Below are 19,199 nucleotides of genomic sequence, written 5' to 3' on the forward strand. Positions count from 1 at the left end.
ATGTTGTAGCCACCTGTGCAGTCAAGCCAGTCACAAGATCTGGATTTTTTCCAGACTTACAATTCTTTATATATTATTTAGTCAGCTGGTGGTTGGTGATACTTTTTCACATAAAATTTTCAGTACAACATATGAAAAAAATAAAAAATGCTTATACTTTATAGAAAGAAAATTATGTTACCTGAAGAATGAAGGACATCCAGACCTGCCTAATCTGTGTTTATCTTATTTGTATACAGGCAGGTTTGTCTCAGGATATCAGAGAAGCAAGGTGGGTGAGGTAATATCTTGTATTGGACCAACTTCTGTTGGTGAGAAACTAAGGGCTGTCTACACTGACACTTCACAGTGCTGCATCTTTCTCACTCAGTGGTGTGAAAAAACACACCCGAGTGCTGCAAGTTTCAGTGCTGTAAAGCACCAGTGTAGACAGTGCACAAGCGCTGGGAGCTACGCCCCCCATGGAAGTGTTTTTTTAGAGACGCAACTCCACAAGGCACGTTAAAGTGCTGCCATGGCAGCGCTTTAAAGTTGCCAGTGTAGACTAGCCCTAAGGCTTTATCTACACTTTGCACCTTTTAGCAACACAGCTGTGCGGCTAAAAGGCACGCAGTGTAGCTGCTGTTTGTCGGCAGGAGAGAGCTCTCCTGCGGACAACAATCTTCCACCCCCAATGAGTGGCAACAGCTTTGCTGGTAGGAGAGCACTCCTGCTGACAAAGTGCTGTTCATACCTGTGCTTTTCGTTGGTAAAACTTTTGTCATCTGAGGTGTGTGTGGGTTTTTTTAACAGCCCTGAGCAACAAAGTTTTGCCGACAAAGTTCCAGTGCAGACAAAGCCTGAGACAAGCTGTGTAAACTCAAAAGCTTGTTTCTTGCACCAACAGAAATTTTGAGCTAAGGCTGAAACTGTCATTTACTAACTCACGAGACCAAACTCTGTTTTCAGCTATATACCAGACTCCAGTTGAGTTGCCTGGATTCACATTGTTGTAAATGAAACAGAATCTGGCATATTACACATAAAACAAACACAGGCTTGTGACTGCCATAACAAGAAAGTGCCATCCAGAGGATCAAGATAATAAAAGGGCAGAGTTAAATCCTCTGTGTATATAGGGAATGTGTCCAGGTCCAGAGTGCACCACGTCAGCCCTGAAGCATGTCTATACTACAGCTGCTACAGTAGCACAGCTACAGCCATGGAAAAGATTTTTCCAGCTCTCTGAGAGGCAATAGAATTCTTCCATTGACCTAGCCATATCTACATCAACTTAGAGTTAGGTTGGCCTAACGACAGCACTCAGGGCATGACATTTTTCACAGTCTTGATCAACATAACTAGGTTGATCTAATTTTTAAGTATAGAACAGGTCTTGAATTTGCTTTGCACAGAGAGGAAAAGAACAGAAGGATGGGTGGGATGCACAAGAGAGCATCTCTACCCTCTGCCCAGCACAGAGGTGAGTTCTATGCTGACTCCAAATAAGATGGAATATGGTAGAAAGACAAGGTAGAAAGGCAAAGGAAGAGCCCACTGAATCCACAATTATGTGAATCCAGTGCACCAAATCCAGGAGGTGCAAAGCAAGAGCAAATGCTAATCCAGCCCAAAGCTAGAATGGTAGCTATGTGGCCCGCATGCACCTTGTGGTGGTCAATTCCATTCCTCCAACGTCCACCCCTCCCCCACGTTCTTTGCACAAAGCCCAAGTAATTGTTTATCTTATTTGGACATCTAGTTACCTGAGAAAAGTGAGAGAGAGAGAGAGAGAGAGAGAGAGTGTGTGTGTGTTGGGGAGAGAGATAATTTCACCATAGTTCACATAAACACCATTGTTATTTTGAATGTGAAATCTGCATTCTGTGTGGGCATGCATATCCCTGTACTAGCTTAACAGAATGACACTTCCATGAAGCATCAGTTATTCTGAAACAGTCAACAAGAAGTTATTTTAAGATCAGACTGTTTTGAATAGGTAAAAAGAAAACCAACAGTAACTGAGTGGAAGCAGTTTAGCTGATATTATTGGGAGCCACACCTAAAAACAATAAAAGAGACTCTGGTGTTTTCTGTTTTATTCATCACAGAGAAACAATTACAGAGATACCTCCCACCCACAGATATTCTGCATCCCTATCACAGCCCTAGGGATCCACTTTTCCTCTTCATCAAAGTGAGATAAAAAAAATTGGTGAGCAACACATTGTAAAATTCTTCATCACAAGACTGAGATGCTTTAAAATCTACCTTAAAATTATTTCACAATTAGAGACTCTCCCTCCAACTTCGCAGCTTTGCCTTTCCACAATTTTTCATATTTTACACTGAACCTCATTCTCCTTTCTACTGCTTCAAGGTATTATTCTGATAGATTCTGGATCTCTGTACAAAGATCTTTGTTCTAATTTTATTTATTGAGGCTGGATATTTAAATTAAAACAGTTTAAAAACTCTTTCCTGCTTCTACCATTTGTATTCCATTCTACACAGAACAGGTGTTGCTTGCTCATTATGTTTTATACTGCATTTTAAACCCTTTAATTTAGTGCAGTACATACAGGGCTCCCATGGATCAAACATTTAGCCCACTTTTAGCACTATATACAGGAAAATAATAACCTACTAGGAATGAAACACAAACAAAACAGACACCCATCGAGGAAAAGTCAGAAATGTTAAAGGAAAACAAAATATAACATTGCTTAAACATTGTGATTTGTCATACATCTACATAATATTTCAGGGCAGTGGTTACTGCCCTAGATAAGTCTCTCTCTGATTTTCCTGCTGTGACTGTTTTTCTAGCTTTTCTTCCTCTTTGTTTACAATGTGTACTGTGTGTTTCTAGATGTTTGTTTTTTAATTGTATTATTCTGGATAGGTTCATTTCCTTTCACTATAAACTGGGAAGGTCGGTTTGGTTCCAGCAGAAGCAAAACTTGTTATATTAAGGAACACCAAAGGTGTATTAGTCAAGGCAAAAAAAAATATGAAAGGTGTAACTTTGTACAGATTCCAGCTGGTGTTTGAGTGAGAAAAAGTGTCAATTCTGCTAGATCTACTCATGTTTTTGTTGGACTACAATTTCATTCTGGTCCACAGAAAGAACTAGCAGTAAACTGAACACCACCATGTGACAGATTTTTGGATCTAGCAAACCCCTGGTATAACTCAGGCAGGGCCGGTGCAACCATTTAGGCGACCGCTAGGATTTGGGGGGGCGCCATTTTGTTCGGCAGCAACCGCAGCGGCCGAATCTTCAGCTGCCCTGGTCGCCACCAGCATTTAGGCAGAGGGAGCTGGGGCAGGGGAGCACGGGGAGGGCTGCCTGCAGCAAGTGGGGGGGTCAGCATGCAGGGAAACTCCCCGCCCCAACTCACCCTGTCCCGCCTCCTCCCCGAGCACACCGTGGCTGCTTCACTTCTCCCGCCTGCCAGGCTTGCGGCGCCTAAGCTGATTGGTGCCGCAAGCCTGGCAGGCGGGAGAAGTGAAGCAGCCACAGCGTGCTCAAGGAGGAGGCGGGGCAGGGGGTGAGCTGCTTCACTTCTCCCGCCTCCCAGGCTTGCGGCGCCAATCAGCTTAGGCGCCGCAAACCTGGGAGGTGGGAGAAGCAAAGCAGCAACAGCGTGCTCAGGGTGCTCGTGCGCAGAGCAGGAGTGAGCTGGGGCAGGGGGGTGCCTCAGGGCGGAGGGTGGGAGCTGCCGCAAGGGGGGGCGCCTCAGGGCAGAGGGGGGTAGCTGCTGCCGGGGGGGCACCTCAGGGCAGGGGCGTGGGGGGGGGAGGGCGCAAAGTGGAAGTTTTGCCTAGGGCGCGAAAGGCCTTGCACCGGCCCTGAACCCAGGTTCAAGGACCGAATGAAGCTCAGTTAATATGAACAACAATTTCATGTCAGGTCACATGAGGAAGTTGTTCCATGACCTGGTCAGAACTTTCTCTTAAAAACCCTGGTAAATGCTAGTTTGAATGACTGATTGCAGCATTTAATCACTATGCTGTTTCATAACCTCCCAATAACAAAATAAAGTTTGAAATATGCTTTAATTGTGGAAGAAAAATAGTCCAGGAAATAGAAGCTAATATGATTAGAAAGACATGAATCATGAGTATGACAAATGGGCATGCACAGATACTTATACTCAACTGACTAAGTTCCAAATAATGAAATTTTCCCGTTCTTCTAAGAAGCTTCTACTGTTCCTGGGCTGCTTGCGTTTTTCACAATAGCAACACACATAAAAATAGTAACACAGAATATTCCAGGACACAACAGTTACCATTGTTGCATTTTACCCTAATGTTCAAAAAAGGTTCCCCCCCCCACACACTCCAAATTAGGGAAAGCTTGACAATTGTTAAGGACTGTGGAAACACACAAGCACAAACAAAGAGATGGTAAAGAATTTGTCCAGATATACAGAAAAATGTGCCTAAAGAATTAAAGACCAGTAAGATATGTTGGGGGAAACACAGGCAGGGAACATGTTTCTGACACAAGGGGCCTGATCCCCCAGTTCCCTGCACTACATATAGTCATTTATAGTACTGCAGAATGCACCCTGTGTTTCTTCTGGATAGAAAAAAATATGAATGTTTATGTTAGAAACATTAATGGAGAAAAGCAGACTCTGCTCTCTAAAGTCAACAGGCACAAACGTATGTGCTTTGGTCCCATTAGGTGTAGTGATGGAAGTAACTCCAAAAAAGTAATAATGGAAGTAATGGTAGTGGATCATCATAGGTGGGGAAGACCAGCAGGGTGGACAGATAATGTACAGCAGATCACTGCGATATTAGCTGCTGAGTGTGCCAAATTAGTGATGGATGGAGAAGACTTATGAAAATTCTGCTATGTCTCCAGTATTCAGACATGAATGAACGGACTTAACTTACTTGTTTAGAATGCAGTGTGAGTGTAAAACATTACTAGGGCAGGTCTCCACAACACATTTGGAGCAGTGCCGCTATAGCATGTCTGGTGAAGACGTTCTAAGCCAATGGAAGAGAGCTGTCTCATCTTAGTAACTCCCTTCTGTGAGAGGCGGTACCTATGTCAGAGGGAGACGTTCTCCCACCAACATAGCGCTGTCTGCACAGGGGTGTTTGTGTGTGTTAAACGCAGTATAACTACATTGTACCCCTGAGCAACACAGTTATACTGAAGTGTGTCCTGTACACAAAGCCTCGTCTATATGATGACCTTTCACACCAACTTTGTGCTGGCATGACTACACTGGATCCAAGAGGAGGACTGGCTTGGCTTTTCACTACTCAGCAGCATCAGGCCTTGCACCAGTTTAACTTATGTGAGTGCAAACCCACAAGTTCTTCTTCGAGTGATTGCTCATATCCATTCCAGTTAGGTGTACGCGCCGCGCGTGCACATTCGTCGGAAAACTTTTACCCTAGCAACTCAGTGGGCCGGCAGGTCGCCCCCTAGAGTGGCGCCACCATGGCGCTCCATATATACTCCTGCCGGCCCACCCGCTCCTCAGTTCCTTCTTACCGCCCGTGTCGGTCGTTGGAACAGTGGAGCGCGGCTTAGCTGACCTCCACTTCCCTAGCTACTCGTTTTCTCGTATATAATTATGCAGTTATAACACTTTTATATATATATATTTGTATGGTTATACGTGTTTTCCTTGCTAACATGGTTAGTTTAGTTAGCGGGGTTCAGGAAGTAGCCCCTTCCATGAGCCCAGTGCCGGAGCCATGCATGGCTCACCGGATTTTCAAAAGGGGCCCGGCTTACCAGAAGCCGCGGCCGAAGAGAGATCTACATGACTCCTGTTTGAAGAATCACACTTGACAGATAAGTGCCCCATTTGCAAGGCTTTTAAGCCGAGAACAAAAAGGTGCGGGACTTTCACTTGCCCCTCCACCTTGGGCGCGGAGCGATGTTCAAGCGGCGGGCAGAAGCGCCTCCTCGGCACCGGACCCCGCCGGTACCACCAAGGCCTTCCGGTACCGACCGTCGCCGGCACCGATGTCGACTCGGCACCGTTCCCTTCTTCCGAGGTCGAGAGAGTCTACGATTCCTGCTGGTGCCTGGCGGCTCCCCGGCACGCGCCGTGGTTGAGCCCCCTGCTCCCGCTACTTCCGTGCCACCTGCATCGCAGCCAGAGAGCTCGCCTCAGTTGCGTTATCCGGCCTGCAGAGGCACCGATGACTTCGGCTCCGTCGATTCCAGTCCCCCAGGACCAGGGAATCCGGTGCCTGGCAGCTCCCCGGCTCGCGCCGTGGTAGAGCTTACTGCTCCTGCTGCTTCTGTGCCAGCTGCACCACAGCTAGACAGCTCGTCTAAGATGGCTCGCCCGGCGCCGACGACGTCGGCACCGTCGATCCCGGTCCCACGAGGGCCGTAGAATCCGGTGCCTGACGGCTCCCCGGCACGCGCCGTGGTTGAGCGTATTGCTCCTGCTGCTTCCGTGCCAGCGGCACCGCAGCCAGAGAGCTCGTCTAGTCGGATCGCCCGGCGCTGACACCTACTACGGCACCGATGACGTCGTCACCGTCGATCCCGGTCCCATAAGGGCCGTAGAATCCGGTGCCTGACGGCTCCCCGGCACGCGCCGTGGTTGAGCGTATTGCTCCTGCTGCTTCCGTGCCAGCGGCACCGCAGCCAGAGGGCTCGTCTACGTCGGATCGCCCGGCACCGACGCCTGCTGCGGCACCGATGGCGTCGGCACCGTCGATCCCGGTCCCACACGGGCCGTGGAATCCGGTGCCTGACGGCTCCCCGGCACGCGCCGTGGTTGAGCGTATTGCTCCTGCTGCTTCCGTGCCAGCGGCACCGCAGCCAGAGGGCTCGTCTACGTCGGATCGCCCGGCACCGACACCTGCTGCGGCACCGATGGCGTCGGCACCGTCGATCCCGGTCCCACACGGGCCGTAGAATCCGGTGCCTGACGGCTCCCCGGCACGCGCCGTGGTTGAGCGTTTTGCTCCGGCTGCTTCCGTGCCAACGGCACCGCAGCCTGAGGGCTCGTCTACGTCGGATCGCCCGGCACCGACACCTGCTGCGGCACCGATGGCGTCGGCACCGTCGATCCCGGTCCCACACGGGCCGTAGAATCCGGTGCCTGACGGCTCCCCGGCACGCGCCGTGGTTGAGCGTATTGCTCCGGCTGCTTCCGTGCCAACGGCACCGCAGCCAGAGAGCTCGTCTACGTCGGATCGCCCGGCACCGACACCTGCTGCGGCACCGATGGCGTCGGCACCGTCGATCCCGGTCCCGCAAGGGCCATAGTATCCGGTGCCTGACGGCTCCCCGGCACGCGCCGTGGTCGAGCTACTTCTCCGGCTGCTTCCGTGCCCACGGCACCGCGGCCAGAGGGCTAGTCTAAGTCGGATCGCCCGGCACCGACACCTGCTTCGGCACCGTCGATCCCGGTCCCGCAAGGGCCGTAGAATCCGGTGCCCGACGGCTCCCCGGCACGCGCCGTGGTTGAGCGTATTACTCCCGCTGCTTCAGTGCTGACGGCACCCCAGCCAGACGGCTTATCTAACTCGGTTCTCCCGGCACCGGCACCTACCGAAGCTCTGATGACCTCGGTACCATGGATCCCGGCCCCACGAGGGCCGTCGAATCCGGTGCCTGACAGCTCCCCAGTACGCACTGTGGTTGAGCCTGCTGTTCCCTGCGCGCCGGAGATGTTACCAACGGCGAGGGCTCTCAGTGCCATGACGGAGTCAGTGCTGCCTGACCCGGGCACCGCCGGTACGGGTAATACAGTCTCTTCAAGGGACTGTCCCCTGTCAGTACAGCAGAGCGGCACCGTCTATGATCACGGTCCCGCAGACGCTCCAAGTCCTGTCGGCACGCCGGACACCACTGGCAGTCCCGGTACTGTTTTCCTCGGTACTGGTCACACTCACTGCACCGGTCGGTATCCCGTTCGCCGACCCGCCATCGGCACCGTTCCGACATCTGGCACCGGGGCAGGTACCTTGACTCCTGTAGCTCTTCTCCGAGCCTCGAGATCTCGGTCGACCTCCCGACACCGTTCTGGTTGCGGGTCTGGATCTCGTTCCAGGTACCGATGCGCCTCCCGATGCCGGTCCCCGGTGCCGAGTTGGGCAAGGTCCGAGTGAGTCAGGGACTCGGCCCGTGCCCTCTTTTAGTACCTCCATGGCCGTCCGGACACGCATCCGTGTCACCCCATATGCGCGGATTTTATGCTCAGGACCACGATCCTGATATCATGGCCAGCGGGCGCCAGCCCCGAAGCGGAAAGAGCCTTGGCGAATGCAAGGTGTACTCTGCAGGGGCCCTGCACCTCTGGGTAGCAAAGCAACAAGCCTTGCTTAGCTGCGATAATTATAGCACCTGGGTGGAGGAGTTTCTCCCTCGAACCTCCCACCTAGAGTTCGCTGCCGTCTTGGAGGACGGGGGAAAGAATTTACCCTTTGTTGGTAAAGGCATCTTCGCGGCAGAGACAGCCCCAGACTGCGAAGCCTGCTGGACAATAGGGTCCTAATGCGTCTCAGCATGTATATGCCTGCGACCAAACGCAGGCCTTTATGGCCCCAGCCGCCATACTCTGTGCCTAGCCAGAGGCAGAACTCTGGAAAACGGCAAGGCCAAGGTGGTCGCAGACAAACGTCAGGCCCCCTAAAAAGCCAAAGTCGAGGTCCCTCGCAATTACCACTGGGACCAAAGACGGACCTTCCAAGGTTCACCGGAGGGCGGTGTACCAGTCGCAGGACGGGATCCTGATCCAGCTTTCTCCTGGCATGGCCCCAGTTACTTTTAGGTCGCTGGGTGCTGCGCACGATGGAGCATAGGTACCACCTTAAAATTGCTCCAGCCCTGTCCCCCTTCAGCGGACGAAAGGGGCTAGGGGTTTTACTCCCGTTATGCCCTAGTCCCCCACTCGACCACAGGTCAGACCTTCCTGGTCCTGCATGGACTCAACCGGTTTGGGATAAGGTTGAAGTTCTGCATGGTATCCCTGGGAACCATTATTCCATCCTTGCCTCCGGGGGGCTACTATGCCGCCCTGGATAGGAAGGACGCGTACTTTTGCAATGCCATCTTCCCTCCGCATGGGAGATGCCTCCGCTTTATAGCCAGCGGTGAATACTCCCGGTTTACGGCCATAGTCGCCGCCTACCGTAGCTATGTCGGATATGCGTTTTTCCGTATTGGGACGATTCGCTTATCCGAGGAGACTCTGACACACAAACCACTCAGCCCGTGGGCATCGTCACGGTCTTATTCACAGATCAAGGCCTGATGATTACTAATAGAGCAATCCGCTCTGGTTCCCACGCAGAGGTTGGGCTTCCTAGGGGCTATCTTGGTCTCCTACCTAGCCGGAGCCTGCTTATCGCAACTGCGGTTTTAGGCGATGGCATCAATCATCTGAGGTCTGAAGGCTTTCCCAACGACCTCAGCTCGTTCTTGTCTCAGTCTCCTGGGTCCATGGTTGCCCGCAAGTTTGTAACCAAACGCGCCAAGCTCCGCCTCCGTCCTCTCCAAGTCCGGCCCACCTCGGCGTACCACTTGGACAGGGAGCCAATGGTCATGGTAGTCACCGTTCCCTCGAACGCCTTAGGCTCCCTAGAGTGGTGGCTAACTCCCTCCTTGGTGTGGACAGGATGCGGTTTCATCCGCCCCAGCCCTCACTGCCCCTGACGGCGGACGCATCATCTCTCTGCTCGAGTGCTCATGGTCACCTCCGAGCTTAAGGCCTTCGGTCTTTTAGGGAGCTGGCATTCCTCATTAATGCCCCAAGAATGAGAGTTGTCCGCCTGGCATGCCAGGGGTTCCATCGGCAGCTGCGAGGCCGTTGTATCTCGGTGTTTACAGCCAACACAATGGCCAGGTGCTTCATAAGCATTCAGGGGGGACATAGTCCTCCCCCCTTTTTTTGTCAGGAGGCCATCCATTTCCGGGTCTTTTGCATGGCCCACTCGATGGAGCTGGCGACGTCCTTTCTCCCAGGCGTTCGGAACGTCTTATCTCTTTGACTCAGCAGGTCTTTCCTGTCTTACGAGTCATCACTCTGCCCCATGTGAGGCGTCCCGCTTTCCGGAAGTGGAAATGGTTCCTCGCACAGACCTGTTCGCTCACCGCGAGTGCAGGAAATGCCAGATGTTCTGCTCCTTCCAAGGTCTCTCCTCGGAATCGATCTTGGTCGCATTCCTGATGCCGTGGAACGGCCAACTGCATTATGCCTTCCCGCTGTTCCCACTGGTTCGTTACGTCCTGCTCAAATTCCGCAGGGGCGGAGCGTGCATCATCATCATGATCACTCCAGAGTGGTCCACGCAGCACTGACATACCACGTTGCTCGGCCTGTCAGCCCAGACCTCATCACTCAGGGCAATGACAGGCTTCGTCACTTGGACCTGCAGCCTCTTCGCCTCACGTACCTGAGTCGGGGTGACAGGCAGCCTTCCGCCTGGTCAACGTACCGAGCCAGGTGGAAGCGTTTCCTTTACAGCTGCAGTACGCTCGATCTTGCTCCTGCTGAGGTCTCGATCCCCTCTATTTGGCCTGCCTCTGGCCTTCAGCGGCAGGATCTGGCGGTATCATCGCTGAGGATACTCTCAGCAGCCATCCCTACCTTCCAGCAGGCTAAGATGGACGTTCAGTGTCCCACTATGGGTTCGAGGTCCCTCAAGGGCTTGGAGCGCTTGCACCCTCGGGTGCGCCGCCCAGCCCCGCCCTGGGGCCTCAACCTAGTCTTGGCCAGACGGGTCTCTGAGATCAGAGCTCTTACGAAGGTTCCACAAAGACAAGGTGCAGTTATGACCGCACCCGGCTTTCCTCCCTAAGGTGTTTTGGCCTTTTATGTTACCCACAGCTCAACGCAATGGGCATAACCGTTGCACTCCTTGGACATCTGTGGAGTGCTCGCATTAGTTGTGCTGACAGAATCATTTCCTAAGGTGCCCCAGCTCTGCCCCGGTAGCGGGCCAAAGGGAGGGCTTGCTTGTTTTCCTCTCAGAGGATCTCATCTTGGGTGATGGCGGACATCCCCACTTGTTATGATTTGGCTCATATTTCCCCAAGCCACATCACCATGCATTCTACCAGGGCTCAGGCTTCATCTGCCGCCTTGCTGGCTCGTGTTTCTACCCACGAGACCTGTCGCGAAGCTCCATTGGTCCTCGGTCCTTACCTTTGCTTCGCAGTATGCCCTGGTTCAAGAGAGGCTGTAGCCTCTGGCTCGGCAGTTTTATTCTGCCACATTTCACTCCGACCCCACCGCCTTTGTAAGGCTTGGGATTCACCTAACTGGAATGGATATGAGCAATCACTCGAAGAAGAAAAGACAGTTACTCACCTTTGTAACTGTTGTTCTTCGAGATGTGTTGCTCATATCCATTCCACACCCGCCCTCCTTCCCCACTGTCGGAGTAGCCGGCAAGAAGGAACTGAGGAGCGGGTGGGCCGGCAGGAGTATATATGGAGCGCCATGGTGGCGCCACTCTAGGGGGCGACCTGCCGGCCCACTGAGTTGCTAGGGTAAAAGTTTTCCGACGAATGTGCACGCGCGGCGCGTACACCTAACTGGAATGGATATGAGCAACACATCTCGAAGAACAACAGTTACAAAGGTGAGTAACCGTCTTTTCCCTGCTCTCATTTGGGTCTAATGGGCAGCTTATTTGAGTTAAAATAATAAACCAAGCCCAGTTTAAGCAGACCCAGGCACATTCACACAGCGGCCCCTCGAGCCAGTTTAACGGATGGGCTTACACGTCCCACTGGACATGAAACCATCCCAGCTTCTCAGCACCACACGCCTTGGTTTCTGGCTCCTGGAAGGTGGCTGCTGGCCAGAGCAGGTGGCACTAATGGTTTGCAGGCCCCTGCTCAGGGAAGCCACATAACAGCACGGGCCCTGCCATAACCTAAGCCCTCCCCCGGCCTGGCTGCCATGGGAGGGGAGGAAAGCCATCACTACCCACAGGCCATTGGCCTTGCTAGGTCCCAGCCTCCACCCCATGGCTCCTCAGGAGAACCACCTCCATGCCCCTCCCCCAACACCGCAGGCCACTGTTTTCCCCGCGCGCAATATCGCTTCTCTTCCCGCTCCCGCGCCCCCTCCCCCAATCCCAGTCTGCCGCTCTGAGGCGGCGAGCCTTAGCAACAAGGCTTACCTCACCCCGCACCAATCAGCGACGAGAATCTCCCGTCTCCCTTTCTCCCCCCCCAGTTCCAGAGCTTTCTCCGTAGCCTCGCTCATCTCGCTCTGTGAGCCAATCTATGACCAGTCTCTCTGCTTCTGCACCAATCACCGCCGACAACTGACATAACCCCGCCTACCGTCCTCCAACAGTCTACGAAGCTTCCAGAGCTGTCTGGTAGCTTTTTCACCGTACCCCGAGATCCCTCCGCGCTTTAGAGAGTTCGATTATTCGGAGGGAGAGCTGTGGATTTCTCACAGGGAGGAACAGGCATCCCCTGAGACTTTAGAAAAGGATCTGTGAGGGGGAAGAGCCTGTATCCATCTTTGGTGCAGGGCCGTTCCTTGGGACTATTTTCTGCAGCGCACTGACACTGTCTGTGCGTGAAGGGCATAGGTATTTGGCGTCAGCAGTCTTATAAATAGAAGCGGGTGAGGCGCAAGCAGTGTAGTTTACCACTGCAAGCAGGGTGAGTCGCTTCGTACTTGGCAGGCGAATTTTCTAGCCTTCCACATAAAGTGTCCAAGCCGCGCGAGGTTAACGGTAAGAAGCGATACAGGGCTATGTGAAGGGGAAACTGAGGAAGCCTATTCGCTAGGGAGATGGGGGCGATTAGCGTAGGGAACGGACAGAGCCGCTGGGGGGGGGGGTTACGGGCACAGTCTCGGGCGTTTTCCTCTCTGTGTCTGAGCGTGTTATGGAGGGAGAGGACCCGGTCTAAGATGGCGGAGGCTGCGCGCCGCCGTTGCTTTGCCTGCCCGGAAGGGAAGAGTGCTGAGTCATTGGGGGTCATTGTGACTGAGGAGGGACGGGACGGTCCCAAGCTCCGGTAACCCGTGTGTGTCGTTTAGAAGGGTCACGGAGAGCGGGATGAGGGCGACCTGCTGGGGGTGGGGTGGGGCGGGGCGGGCGGGCTGCCCGCCCGGGTAGGTAAAAGTGCCGAGGACGCGGGTGGGAAGGTGGTACACTTTTCCCTCCCTAGACGACGGGAGCGCTGGTAAAGCCGCGAAGGGGGAGGGCTGTGTTCCCGGTTGGGGCAAGCATTTAAACCTGATAACGCCTGACTTCCTCCCTGGTGGCTAGGAGACAGACATTTTCTCAAGCCAGCAACGTAAGGGGTGGTGGGGAACCAGTCATGGAAATCTCTCACCAAATATGTCCTTTATTTAAATATAGAGGGCAGGGAAGAGGTTTTGATACTGATAATTTACTGGTTTTGTGTGTTTGGGTTCAGTTTTCTGACTGAAATGTCGGTGTGAAGCTTTGGGATCTGTATATGGGGTTCTTCATTGTGCTCTGTAGCAAGTTAATCAGTATAGGAAGTTGGAACTCTTTCTGATACCTTTTTCTGTACAGTTCAAGATGCAGATCTTTGTGAAGACCCTGACTGGCAAGACCATCACTCTGGAGGTTGAGCCCAGTGATACTATTGAGAATGTCAAGGCTAAGATCCAGGACAAAGAAGGCATCCCACCTGACCAGCAGAGGCTGATCTTTGCAGGCAAGCAGCTGGAAGATGGCCGCACCCTGTCTGACTACAACATCCAGAAGGAATCCACTCTCCATCTTGTGCTGCGTCTGAGAGGTGGTATGCAGATCTTTGTGAAGACCCTGACTGGCAAGACCATCACCCTGGAGGTTGAGCCCAGTGACACTATTGAGAATGTCAAGGCTAAGATCCAGGACAAAGAAGGCATCCCACCTGACCAGCAGAGGCTGATCTTTGCAGGCAAGCAGCTGGAAGATGGCCGCACCCTGTCTGACTACAACATCCAGAAGGAATCCACTCTCCATCTTGTGCTGCGTCTGAGAGGTGGTATGCAGATCTTTGTGAAGACCCTGACTGGCAAGACCATCACCCTGGAGGTTGAGCCCAGTGACACTATTGAGAATGTCAAGGCTAAGATCCAGGACAAAGAAGGCATCCCACCTGACCAGCAGAGGCTGATCTTTGCAGGCAAGCAGCTGGAAGATGGCCGCACCCTGTCTGACTACAACATCCAGAAGGAATCCACTCTCCATCTTGTGCTGCGTCTGAGAGGTGGTATGCAGATCTTTGTGAAGACCCTGACTGGCAAGACCATCACCCTCGAGGTTGAGCCCAGTGACACCATTGAGAATGTCAAGGCTAAGATCCAGGACAAAGAAGGCATCCCACCTGACCAGCAGAGGCTGATCTTTGCAGGCAAGCAGCTGGAAGATGGCCGCACCCTGTCTGACTACAACATCCAGAAGGAATCCACTCTCCATCTTGTGCTGCGTCTGAGAGGTGGTATGCAGATCTTTGTGAAGACCCTGACTGGCAAGACCATCACCCTGGAGGTTGAGCCCAGTGACACTATTGAGAATGTCAAGGCTAAGATCCAGGACAAAGAAGGCATCCCACCTGACCAGCAGAGGCTGATCTTTGCAGGCAAGCAGCTGGAAGATGGCCGCACCCTGTCTGACTACAACATCCAGAAAGAATCCACTCTCCATCTTGTGCTGCGTCTGAGAGGTGGTATGCAGATCTTTGTGAAGACCCTGACTGGCAAGACCATCACCCTGGAGGTTGAGCCCAGTGACACTATTGAGAATGTCAAGGCTAAGATCCAGGACAAAGAAGGCATCCCACCTGACCAGCAGAGGCTGATCTTTGCAGGCAAGCAGCTGGAAGATGGCCGCACCCTGTCTGACTACAACATCCAGAAGGAATCCACTCTCCATCTTGTGCTGCGTCTGAGAGGTGGTATGCAGATCTTTGTGAAGACCCTGACTGGCAAGACCATCACCCTGGAGGTTGAGCCCAGTGACACTATTGAGAATGTCAAGGCTAAGATCCAGGACAAAGAAGGCATCCCACCTGACCAGCAGAGGCTGATCTTTGCAGGCAAGCAGCTGGAAGATGGCCGCACCCTGTCTGACTACAACATCCAGAAGGAATCCACTCTCCATCTTGTGCTGCGTCTGAGAGGTGGTATGCAGATCTTTGTGAAGACCCTGACTGGCAAGACCATCACCCTGGAGGTTGAGCCCAGTGACACTATTGAGAATGTCAAGGCTAAGATCCAGGACAAAGAAGGCATCCCACCTGACCAGCAGAGGCTGATCTTTGCAGGCAAGCAGCTGGAAGATGGCCGCACCCTGTCTGACTACAACATCCAGAAGGAATCCACTCTCCATCTTGTGCTGCGTCTGAGAGGTGGTATGCAGATCTTTGTGAAGACCCTGACTGGCAAGACCATCACCCTGGAGGTTGAGCCCAGTGACACTATTGAGAATGTCAAGGCTAAGATCCAGGACAAAGAAGGCATCCCACCTGACCAGCAGAGGCTGATCTTTGCAGGCAAGCAGCTGGAAGATGGCCGCACCCTGTCTGACTACAACATCCAGAAGGAATCCACTCTCCATCTTGTGCTGCGTCTGAGAGGTGGTATGCAGATCTTTGTGAAGACCCTGACTGGCAAGACCATCACCCTGGAGGTTGAGCCCAGTGACACTATTGAGAATGTCAAGGCTAAGATCCAGGACAAAGAAGGCATCCCACCTGACCAGCAGAGGCTGATCTTTGCAGGCAAGCAGCTGGAAGATGGCCGCACCCTGTCTGACTACAACATCCAGAAAGAATCCACTCTCCACCTTGTGCTGCGTCTGAGGGGTGGCTGTTAGTTATTGTGGACCTTGCTTTACATTATTGCCATAGCATTTGTTTTTGCACTGTAGCCCTTTAATGTCTTAATATTGTAAGTTAAAGACAAGTTGCAGAAAATGCTGAACAGTCTGTGAATGCTAATAAAGATTTTTGTTGCACATTACCTGGTGGTCTTTGGGTAAAATGTGCTATAGTTTCACTTAGCAGTCTTCACATAGTAATAAAATTTGTTCCATGGAAATTTGTTTGGAGGCTCAGCTACTAATATCTGAGCTTTCTTTCAACATATCAGAATTATGCAACCTAAGATTCTAACTCTCATTTTAGACTATTCTTCCCTTGTTACAGAACTTGCACTACTATGTTTAAGGATGTTACTATAACCCTTCTCCAGTCTCTTGAGCAGAGTCTAGTACCTCTGCTTGGCTATACACAATAGAATAGATGTCTTGTGTTCTTATGCAGTGCCTAGTAGCAGAAGCTGCTTCTCCTCTGGATTATGCCCACTTTAATAATGTTGCTTATACTAATCTTTTAAGGAAAAAGCCAAGTGTGAGTCTTGCTATTCTTACATTTGAGGAGTTTCTTTAATGGGAACAGAAGGGACTAGGAGAACTGAATGTATTCTCAGTTCTTTACTGTTTCTTGCTTTCCATCTGTAGATCGCATCAGCAATACTGAAGAAAATGTCACTGGATTTTTACAGTTTAATAAAAAAAACCAATGGAGGTGATTAGACCACTCATGCATATGTAGTATTAAAAACACATGAATCTTTGGCCCTGGTTTTGAACAGAAACTGAAAGTCTTCCTAGCTTTGTAACAGCTAATGTTGCCATAGGTTTTCACATTTGGTACATTTGATAGTGCTACACTTCATGAAAGGCTACTATTATACTAGTCAAAGGTGTTGTGTGATAATTTGGAGTGTTTCTGTGCCAATAGCTTGCCAATAGCTTGCCTATTACTTCAGTCAACCATACTTGAGTAAAAAGAGTGCTTTACATGAGAGCTGATCCAGTGTTATTTGCTTCAACAAATGTGGGTGTTGGAAATATACTGTATGGTAACTCAATATTGTGTAATTTATAGGGCATAAATGCACACAACTAAAAACTCAATAAGCTTACAGAAATAGTGTAACAGTATCAGCAGCTGCTGTTGAGGAAACATCACTTTCAATTTGTGGGTTTTTCATAAATAGGTGGGATATTTCCTATAACAACTAATTATAGGTTGAGGGCATTTCAACCTTAAACATTTCTGTGGGAAGTTACATTATCAATATGTCAACAGCAAAGGGTATTATCCTATGAACAAAATACATGTAACTTACACTTACAGCCTACAGACTCTTGACTTCTTCACCAAAGTGTAAAACAGTTTGATGTGACTCCCTTTGTAAATAGTTTTCATCTCAGCAAAACATTTACACAAGAGTAGAGGAAAATTAGGTTCCCCTCTACAGAAGTAATTAAAATGACTGAAAATGACTTGATCTGGGAATGGTTGGTTTCTTTTATGTTGTCAGTGACTTTGCTGCATGCAGTTAGGTGAGTCACTTTATGCTGTCTTTTCCCAGAAGTGAAATGGGGATAGCATTTAATTTGTGAAGTGCTGTGACAGCCAGCTAGTATAGTAGTATGATACAGTTCTTGTACTGAGTTTGTAGCAAAACTTCCTCACTATAATAGGGCTGTTGCAAAAGATTCATGCTAAAAAAGGTCGTGTCAGTTTTTCAGGAATTTTGGAGATATGTACATGTGCATAAAAGTTACAATCAACTGAAAATGGTCTTACAATGGGAAGTGGACAGGAACAACCTTAACACTAGCAGCCCATCTATAATACACATTATTCTCAGTTCCCAGTAATAACAGTAGGCTAAATTGACAAGATTAGTAGCCAAACTCAGAATTTGGTTTCTGTACTGCTAATCACCTTAATTTTTAAGCTAATTTAAAAAAATGGAATATTTATAATACATAGTAACATTCCCCTCTGGCATTATCTGGCTCAGTGATCTGCTAGGTCTCTCCAATCCTTGACTCTGGGAGCCAGCCTTACCCTGCTCTGTTGTTCAGCCCCGCCCACCCCTCAACACACACACACCTGGGCTGTTCACGCACAGCCTTTGGTATGTAAGCTGCTCCCAGCTACTTGCAACCGAATGATACTAGCACATATCTCCAGTCCTAGAGAACCCTAGGAATCTGTCTTGCTGTGTTCAGTTATGCCTGCTGGATGCTGCAAGCTTTTAGGAGTTTGTTAATTTAACAAATTGGTATGTACCAGGCTTGTTATCCCAAGGGGAGTCTGTGATGCACTTCAAACCAAATGCACTGCTTTAGGTAGAATAAACATTTATTAAAGATAAAGATAAATTTTAGCGATTATAAGTAAAAACATCAGATTTGGTCAAATGAAATTAAAACACATTCTAAGCTGATTGTAACACTTTCAGTGCCTTTACAAACTTAGATGTTTCTCACTACAGGTTGGCCAGTTGCTCTTCAGCCCAGCTGTCTCCTTTGATCAGGTCTGCAGTTGCTTGGTGTGGTGGTGTCTAGATGTAGGTGAAAGAGGAAGAGCATGGCAAATGTCTCTCCCTTTTATCATGGCCTTTCTTCCCTCTTGGCTTTGTGCCAGCCCCTTCAGAGTCAGGTGAACATGTTATCACAGTTCCAAACTGACCAAAGGAAAGGAGAGTCTGGAGAGTCTAACATTCTTTTGTTGCTGCCTAGGCCAGTGTTCTTTGTTCCTGGGAGTCTGGGCTTGTCCCATTCCTGCCCTGATGAGGTGTGAACTGCCTCTCTGCTCTTGGAGAATTTTTGCTTGGGCTTATTTTAAGCCATGAGGATATATTTTCAGCCTCATAACTGCATACATGAAATTATAACCTATAACATTACTGTAACAACAATGCTCAGTGCATCATAAGCCTTCCGAAGACACCCAACATGACAAACTGTTGGATACCACACAACCATTTTACAAGGATGAACGGGGATGCTGGGTGTTCCCCTGAGGTACAGATCATCACACCCATATAATCAGGCTCTGATAACATCCTCCCTGCTACAGATTGGGCTCTGTAATGGGCATCTGCATGTCTTCTGATAGTTGCAGTTATTTTTTCCCTTAGTTGTCTTTTGGGTTCTGGAATGCTTTCTCTGTTTTCTGTGTTTATCTGGTGCCCAAATACTTCAATCTGTTAAGGCAAAAAAGGAACTCTTAAATTGGAGACACAATATTGTAGCAATATTTAATAGTTTACATCTTACTCAACAAAGCCTTTGAGTTGTAGAAATAGTCAAATACTTTAAAAAGGTTTGTTTGGAAACCTCTAAAAAAGGACTGTTTTACTGTTCTGTAACAATCTCAAAATATAAACTAAGCAGTAGGGTATTTGTTTATCAGTGTT

The 19,199-nt window shown here is 50.3% G+C and overlaps 1 protein-coding gene across 1 annotated transcript; it reads left to right on the top strand.

Annotated features, from left to right (window-relative positions):
• The first annotated feature begins 12,579 nt into the window (after positions 1-12,579).
• Positions 12,580-15,938, top strand: UBC (ubiquitin C). The gene is made up of 2 exons (XM_030536687.1): positions 12,580-12,687; positions 13,501-15,938. The coding sequence occupies exon 2, from the start codon at positions 13,507-13,509 to the stop codon at positions 15,790-15,792; it is 2,286 nt and encodes a 761-aa protein (XP_030392547.1). The 5' UTR covers positions 12,580-12,687; positions 13,501-13,506; the 3' UTR covers positions 15,793-15,938.
• Positions 15,939-19,199: the final 3,261 nt, after the last annotated feature.

This window comes from Gopherus evgoodei, chromosome 17 (assembly GCF_007399415.2).
Source record: "Gopherus evgoodei ecotype Sinaloan lineage chromosome 17, rGopEvg1_v1.p, whole genome shotgun sequence".
NCBI classification, from domain to species: domain Eukaryota; kingdom Metazoa; phylum Chordata; order Testudines; family Testudinidae; genus Gopherus; species Gopherus evgoodei.